This window comes from Camelus bactrianus, chromosome 5 (genome assembly GCF_048773025.1).
Source record: "Camelus bactrianus isolate YW-2024 breed Bactrian camel chromosome 5, ASM4877302v1, whole genome shotgun sequence".
Taxonomy (NCBI): domain Eukaryota; kingdom Metazoa; phylum Chordata; class Mammalia; order Artiodactyla; family Camelidae; genus Camelus; species Camelus bactrianus.
This window is the reverse complement of record NC_133543.1, coordinates 39,928,383-39,937,441: the sequence shown is the minus strand read 5'-3', so window position 1 is coordinate 39,937,441 and position 9,059 is coordinate 39,928,383. Positions and strand designations below refer to the sequence as shown.

General features: G+C 35.3%; 1 protein-coding gene across 1 annotated transcript in view; it reads right to left on the bottom strand.

Moving 5' to 3' along the window:
* Positions 1–4,922: 4,922 nt before the first annotated feature.
* The window catches only part of GALNT13 (polypeptide N-acetylgalactosaminyltransferase 13), a 462,125-nt gene continuing 457,988 nt past the window's right edge, over positions 4,923–9,059 (bottom strand). The window contains exon 13 of the mRNA XM_074363678.1: positions 4,923–8,402. Within this exon, the coding sequence (XP_074219779.1) occupies positions 8,262–8,402 (141 nt within the window). The 3' untranslated portion in view covers positions 4,923–8,261. The remainder of the gene's footprint in view (positions 8,403–9,059) is intronic.

Genomic DNA, 9,059 nt, shown 5'->3' with positions numbered 1-9,059 from the left:
GCCCAGTATGTGTCATGCATTGTTTTAGATATCAGAGTGTAATTGAGATTCCTGGATTTTATATTTAAGTTGTGGGTGCCTGATGGGAGTGGAGGGTGGAGAGAAGGAGGCAATTAGTAATTAAGCATTAAAAACAATAAAGAAGTAAATTTGACAGTATGTTAATGGGTGATAAGGGCTATGGAACAAAAAAGGTAGAGTGGTGTCATGGATTGGTGTATCTTGATGAGGTATGAAAGGTGGGCTACAGTATTAAAAATGGTACATGGGGATCCCATTGAGAATGTAAGTTGTGATCAAGGTGAGGGAGTTAGCATATCTAGGAACAAGTATTCCAGGCAGAGGCCCTAAACCAAGAGCACACCTAATTTGTTAAAATAAGTGGCAAGGAGAATGACTGGGATGAAGTGAGTAAAGGGAAACCTGATAGGAAAGGAGGTAAGAGTTAGAAGGGGGCAGATCATGCAGGTCCCTTGTAGGCTTTTACTCTATACAAAACAGGAAGCCTCTGGAGGGTTTTAAGTAGAGGAGAGACATAACTGGGTTACATTTGATAGCATCATTCTGGTTCTCTGTTGAGAATAGACATGGATGAGGCAAGGGTGCAACCAATCAGAAGACTTCTGTGGTAATTCAGATGGTGATGTGGATCAGGGTAGTAGCTGTGGAGGTGTTAAAAAGTGGTTGGAAATATTGTGAAGGTGGAATCAAGATGATTTTTTTTTTTAACATTTTGTTTATTGAGTTATAGTCATTTTACAATGTTGTGTCAAATTCAAGTGAAGAGCGCAATTTTTCAGTTACACATGAAGGATGATTTTCTAATGGAGAAAGAGAATTCAAAGACACCAAGATTTCTAGACTGAGCAACTGGCAGAATGGAGTCGCTATCCACTGAATAGAAAATCTCTTTGGACTGAACGGATTGTATGGTAAAGTCTTGGATGTACTAAGTTTGAGAAAGAGATGCCGAATAGGCAGGTGCACTTCAAAGGATTCTGACTTGGGGAGAGACACTTGGTAGTTAGCAGCATGTAGGATGTGTTGACATCCATGGTTCTAGGTGAGATCACCCAGGGAATGAATGTACATAGAGATGATGACCAAGACTGCACCCTGGAGCTCTCCGATACTAAGAGATGGGAGAAAGGAGGAGAGCCTAGAAAGGAAACTGAACACAATTGACCAGTGAGGCAGGAGGAAGGCCAAAAAATGAAGAAAGTATATCCAAAGGAAGATGTGGTGATCTGCTGAGTCAAATGTTTCTAATTCTGCTAATGGAAATCAGAGTTTTCAAAAGCTAAGTGTGTGAGAAAAATGGATTCACCACTCAGTTGGATCCATATAATTGAAGGAAGAACTTTGAAGGGCTTTTATATATGCAGCTTAACTCCATATCATCCTCTGAAGGTCAGAAAGTTGCAAGTGCACACCGAGAAATCAAGTTGGGAGCCCAGGAGCTGAAAGCATCGGCACCATTAATCTTTGTGAAGGCTGTTTGCAATTCTGACCTCAATCATCTAGACAGTGTTGATCTCCGGGGTTCTGCGTGTATGAGTTACCGCGTGGTAGGTGAAGGGTGCTGGCCACACTAAGTTCATGTGCCAGCAAAAGAGAAAACTGTGAAACAGATGTGTGTGTGTTTATCTAGGTTTTCACTGCACAAACTTGGTGAAGACGTTTGTCAGCAGAAATTCAGTCAACTCTCTATCTGCCAACTGCCAACTCTTTCTGATAGCTGAAGCAGATTGGTAATTAATATCCTCTGTCATGTGGAAAAAATAGTCATTATGTCAGAAAGAGTGAATTAGCAGAGAGGCCACTGAGTGGTGCCTGAGGAGCAGGGACAGAAGAGGAGGCGGGAGAGTGCAGTTGTGGAGCGTGAGGGTTCACATTTTGTTTCCTCCAGGTGCTAAAGAAAAGCCAAACATAGTAAGTTATAGAACTGTCAAAACCTGAGGTTAACCTGGTTAGCACTTGCAAGACAAGGCTGTACTCTTGGGCAAGAGTAACAGAAAATAATGTAGCAGAAAGAAGGTAGGTGTAATATGGAGTCCCGCCAGCTTACAGAAAGCCAAGAAGGGATCGTTTACATGTATGACAAATAATCTAGACAATATCCTTTACTCGTACTGACAGTTATAGAAAAAGTTTCGGAAAACCAATGAGGTATTCATGTTTGCCAGTCAATGAGTTTCTGAATCATGCAAACATGATACAATATTTTAGGTTAGTTTTCTTCAGAATAAAATTATGAAAATAGATAATATTAGAATCCTTTCTTTCCTCCCTTTCTTCTCTTCTTTCCTTCATTCTTTTAACTTAGCAAATGAAATGATCTTCTATTATTTTCACCCTTTATTCTGTATATGGCTAGGAATCACCTGAGGATTCACTTCACTAGGATGTGTATATCCTCCATTACCCCTCCTATCTCTGACAGTCTTCCAGGATTTCAGCACAAGAATTAAGGAATTGGGAATGATGCATAGTATTCTCAAAAGTAATTTTAATCATATAATAGGAAGCATTTTAACTTTTCTACTTCAAGTCTTTTTTATGAAACAGACAAAAAATCAATTAATTTCAAATAAGTAAAATTGATAAAATTTTAAAAGTCATACACATTTTACTGTTTCTATTTTATGTATTTTTGGTGCCAAAATTGCACTGGGACCACAATATTTTCTTACTGCCAAGAGGTCCTTAGGCACTTAATTATTTATTTAAATAATTTATGAAATGGAACATAAGCATAAAACTCTGAAATTATTTGTCTATTTGAAATGCTAACAAAAATTTTGTACAAAGACAATATATAGCAAAGGAAAACTAAATTGATAATTTAAATTCTATATACATGCATAAATATTGAGATTTATAGCAAAAGAACAATTTTACCATTTAGTAATGCTTACAATATTTAAAATGTGTAGTTCTTTATGCACAATCTACTTTTATAAATCTTAAAGAACTATGTGCCAAGCGTGTGTCTAAAACAGTTTTTAAATTATTTTTCCTTAGCTGTGGCTACACTGACCAAAAAAACAAAAGTTCTGCCCCCATCATAAAATCGAGTCCTTTTTTTCCTACTTGTGCTATTTTTAACTGAAAGTACAACTGAAACTAAGAAACAGTTTACGTTCATTTTTACCCCAAATTAAAAGCATGATGAAAATCTCATTTTTAACCATTACAGAAATGGCTTTAATCATCTAATTTCCCATCTTCATCCTTACTTATTAAAAACAGAATATTAAGTGATTTGTTCTCCCTAGCTAAAAACAAAAACAAAAATGATAACTATATAATGATGATACAAATATTATAGAAGTGGCATTAACAGAAAAACTGCCCTGCATCATTAGTATTTCAGTAGGATTCTTTTAAATATATACATACAATTAAAATTGCCTTTAGAATTTATTGAATATAAAATGAAAGTTGGACACAAATTTATACAAACTATTTAAAACACATTGGTGGTGTTCATTCAGTACCTTAAATTCATGTAATAGCTTATACTTACTAGCAGTTTGAACACGGTGTAGTCATACCAGATGTGTTTGTGTGCCAGCTGAAGAGTGGCTGATTTTATCGTTCCATATTTTGAGATAGTGAGGAAAAATGGGGAAAATGGTGGGTAGTGGCTGATTCCTGGAACACAGACTGTCTGAAGACCTAACTGAATTTTTGCTGCCCAACTGAACTGGACATTTATTCAAAATCTGTAGATATCAGCAATGCATAAAGATTGTGGACGATGACACATCCATTAAGATCTTGAATTTCCTAAATTCTTCCTATTTATTCAATTATCATACTTTATAACTTAAGAATGTATACAAGATTGCCTCCTCTGAGACTAAATTTAGCATCTGTAAATATGATGGAAATAAAGTTGTGATCAGAAAAGATCATCACTTCACAAGTGGTGAAGACATTGTGGGGGGGGGGGTAGCCAAAATTTTAAGTTTTACAGAACCAATTTATGCTATGCTTTTAACCTCCCACCAAAAAATAAAAACAGTAAACTTTTTCCTGTTGTTTTATTGCTGTTTTTTTTTCTCTCTTTTCTTTTTTTTCCTTTTTATTACTAAGCTGTTTCTAAGCATCAGGGCAAAATCGAAATTGTGGGTTGTGTTTGCTGCAGTCTGCAGAGCTCTACTGGGAAGCCTAGAGATCTCTGCTGATTACCCTGCAGTCTTTAGAGCTGTATAACCTGGCACTGACTCAGTGGTCACAGCAGGAGATAGTCTAGTTCTCTGTGCAAGCTGTAGGCCAGTCTTACTTTCACCTTAAACATAAGTGTAAGGAAAATGGAAGTGAGGGGAGAGGATGCTTCGCTAGTTACTGCAGAAGAGGCTATTACCCAGTATCCTAGAATGGTCTGTACTCGTGCTGTTTCCTGTTAATATCTTTATTTTTGCTGCAGGTCTTTATTGTCTGTGGTGGTATTTTATAGAACTAATCTTATTTAAGTATAAAAGGTAGTGAGAAGTTATATATCTCTAAAGAATCAATATACTTATCACAAAATGTTTAACCAAGATTTTTTTCCTCATTATTGTGCCCTCTTATATTTTGGAGTTCTTTTTAATTGAAGACAGTATCAGGTTATATTAACAATGATGAGTCTGGCAGCACTGCTGACAGCTATATGATCTTCGGGCAAGCCACATTACACATCTGGGCCTCAGGCTTATTACCTATAAACAGGTAGATTAAGAAAAGATCATCTGTAAAGTCCTTTCAAAGTTTCTACAGTTATGTTTTGTTCATAGACTTGTATTTAGAAAATAAATTCAGTGCTAGCTCCTGTGAAACCATGAAAATACGTGTGATTTTTAAGAGAATGATATGTCTTCCCTCTAGAAATCAAAATCTAGGCCTTCAAATGGCCATTGAACACAACCAAGAAATAAAAATAAAATTTTTTTATCTTAATGGAGCAACTTACATAATACAGCAGCATGTTTATAAAATGTCATGTTTCATTTACATAAAGCTGGATATTTTATCATAGAGAACAAAGTATAATCCATACATGAATGCAAGTAATATTAGGAAGAAAATTGTATTTGAAGACAGTTATGCAAATCCTGTCTAAATATATTACTAGACTTTAAAATTTAAAATAATGTGCAATAAAAAGATACAACACAGTAGCACTTTACAACTTTAACACACATTTTTCAGTTCATTAATTCAAGAAATGTTTAAAGAATATTAACTATGCACCAAGAACTCTATTGGGGATACCACAGTGAACAAAACTAACAAAGCTCAGGTTTTTAGGAAGCTTACATTCTAGGGTGTGTGATGGGGATGTTAGGGGGGTAAAAAGGGAGAACTGTTGACAGAAAATAAAGAAGCAAATTTGCAGTTCGTCAGAGAATATACACGGGGTAGGGAGGACAGGAGGGAGTAGGGCTTGCCTTACTGAGGAGATGATATTTGAACAGAGACCTAAAGAAAAGGAAGGATAGCTCTGTTGGGCAAGGGAGCAAAACATTAAGACACAAATTTGCTTGGCAGCCAAAGTAGAGTAAGTGAGGGACAGTCAGAAATGTGTGTACTTGTGTGTGTATGCACACGTGCACACCTTCCAGTAGAAGGATGTCATTCATAAAAGATTTTGAGGACCATTGTAAGAAGTATGGTTGGAGAAATATGAGAAGTCATTGGAGGATTGTGAGCAGAGAAGTGAAACAATCAAATTTATGTTTCAGAATGACCACGGCTGTCATACTGAAAAAAGATGAATTGGGGCAAAGGTTGGGAAATTATAGAGAACCAAATTATACACATACTGCAATTAAAAAGGTTAGAGATAGTGACACAGTGGATGTGGTGGTAAGTGTTTGGTGTCTGGTTATATTTCCAATATAGAATCAAGGGAATCTGCTGATGGATTAAAGCTGAGAGAGAAAGAAAAGAGTCAAAATTGACTCTAGGTTTTTGATCTGAGCATCTGGAAGGCTGGAGTTGGCATTAACTTCAATGGGAAAGACCTCAGATGGGGAAGTTTCAAGTCATTTGAAATATCTATTAGTCTAGCTCCATAGATAAGGAATGAATAAGATGAATGCATTGTGAATTCACTCATGATTTCAATTTTCTGTGTTAATACAATAGATATTTTTGAAAAGAAGATTGAACTAGTCATTGGTTTTTGGTGTTTTGTAATATTTTATGTCTTCGTTTGTTAGACATTCTAATAGCTGAAACTAACTGAAGATTCTTGGAAAATTCTTCATTGGCATTCAAACTCAGGCAGCTTTCATATTTCCTGTATTTCTGCTACGACCATAATGAACTTTCAGATATTTAAAATGCTGCTGAAATGTGTCAAATTCAGTTGCAATGGAGTAGCCGTATTTTTTAAAAACTTACTATTTTCTAGATAACATATGCATTTTGATTGGCAAATCTATAAGTGAAGCAGATTGTATGAAAGAGTCCTTGAGTGTTTAAACTTTTTAAGTTCAAGGAAGAATGCCATGCAGGGACATTTTATTATATTTAGTCAGGACAAGAGAAAAAGAGGGAAGAAAAGAGAGTGAACATGGAAAATGTGATTGTTAAGCCAGACCTCAGTTGACTTGTGAGGCCACTATCAACTAACTGAAGGCAGTGATTCACTAGCTCGTGGGAGTCACAACTTCCTGGATCCTCTCCTCAGGAAAAAAAAAAAAAAAAGTCCTGACATTCAAACTTTGCTTATAATCTTAATTTTAAATAAATGTAAAACTTATTAGCACAAATTTCACAGACAGATTTATCTTTCCTTTGACTCATGTCTTCGGCCCATGTTATTTTGAACACAGAGGATTTCAAAGATGGTAAAAAATTCAGAGATTCCCAGTGACTCCCAGATGAGGGATGTCTACACTTTAAGGAGTAAACCTGAAATGCTCCAGGTTGTATAATTCTTTCTGAGTTATACTAGCTTAAAGCCAGAAAGGAAGGAGTACTAGCTGGGAAGATCATACAAGATTTCACTATCTTTCGAAAGCGCCCTCTTTGTCATTACAAAGTAGTGCTCGTGTGTGTGTGCCGATGAGAGAGAGAGAGGGAGGGAGAGAGTGTTTGTCTGTAGCCAATCCGATCAAACTGAAACAAATTTTCTATTAGAGCTTTTTAATAAAAGATGAGAGCCAAAGTTATGGCATCTACTCTGGAAGTTACTTCTTCCATCCACCCCTCACCCCGACCCCAAATTTCTCTTAGCTGTTGAGTGCATTTGTAATGAATTAAATACATATGTAGAGCAACTTTACAGGCAATTTAAATGATGTTAAATACTAAAACTTATTAGCACAAATTTCACGAATAGATTTTTTTTCTTCCTTTTCATGTCTTCTGCTCATGTGTTTTGAAAACAAAGTGTTTTAAGATGGAAAAATAACTTGTGAAGGTAGATTAATTGTGATTGTGTTCCTTGAGCCATAATTTATGATGAGTTTCCCACATCAACTCTGGGATGGAGCTATTACACCCAGTCTGTGTAAGAAGTGATTGCAGCCCAAACAGAATCTTTTAAAATGTTCCAGTTTTCGATTTTTAGCTTCATCATGCTTCCTTCAATGCCTAGCTAGTTTCTTTTGACTTCATGTACTTTAAACTGAATTTTCAAATTCTCCTCCTTTTTTCTTTAAATATGATGTTTTTATAAGAACTCTATGAGATGTCAATATCCAACTTAATTTTTTTCCTGGTACAAAATTTAGAACTGATTTTGTACAACGAATTCATTGTTCAGAAATAATTCAATGTGTGGTCTTGCTTTTGACACAGAAATTCAACATGTTTCCATGTAGGTCTAGTAGTAACAGAGTGAGTTTATAAAATAATGATAATATTTTATAATGAAGTTATTTTATAAGGCAGTTACATTGTCTCTCTTTCAATCATTATGACAAGAAAAAATAAAAATAACCCTTGTCCCCAAACTAATCCTGTGACATGAGGGCAATAAAGAGTTTTTAAAAAGTAAACACACTTTGTTTTTCAAGTTGTTCTGATGTTTAATAACAGTTTGCTGTTACTTATTCTTTTTATGTGCTTTTTAATCAGATACAAATTTTAGTAGGGAAATAAGCAAACATTCCTAAAAATGAATTATAAACAACTGTGTTTTAGAATACTAAAAGGATTTTAAAACTTTTCAATTCAGCAAAGTTAATATATTTTTTCCCTAATTGAAATAATGGAAAAACATAAGTTTAGACACTTTCATGGCTTGGGGGAAACAGTCTTCATGCCCCCAGAGTCATGTTCCTTAGCAACCATTGTTGAGACCTGCTTCCACTACAGTCCTGCATGGTAGGCACCATTTTGTCTTCTTCAGAAGGTTCATCGAGACACTGATTACTGTTAACATGTCTCAAGGTGAGTCTCTGTAAAAGATAACCAATAATCAGTGCAACATATTTTATCTTAAATGCCACTAGCACACAGATTAAATCTGCTCTTAAAAAATTGGTTTTTTTTAGTATAAACATTGTGACATGTTTGTAATAGGAACTGTGTGCACAGGTGGCTCTGAATTAATTATACATCTTTCACTGTTGTGGTTTCATCATTGTCTAATACACCTTTATTTGCAAATGATTAAAGAAATTGGCTGACATTTATCATGCATTGCCAAGAATTCAGTCTCTCTTGCAAAAAGCCCACTTACGAGCGTAGAGTTCTGTTGAGGAGTACTAATATTAACAAGCTTTCACAGCATCTTAGCTTTGTTAGACATGTGTTATTCAGTAACTTCTTCATAAACACGCAAACAGCTGTGACCCAAATGAACAAAACTGCTAGAGATATTCCCATTCCAAAATACTAAACAAGCCATAGTATCTGTAACTTTGAGACATTCATTGTAGAAGAGTGATTATCATAGCAACAAAGATGTGTCTTGATAGCGTGCTTATATTTGGTTTGCATTTTTAAGGACCTTAAAAATACCAACATCAAATAAAAACAGAGATGTGATGGACATACACTTTAAAATATTAAACCTATATATATTTTTCATAATAACAATATTCATGAGTTAG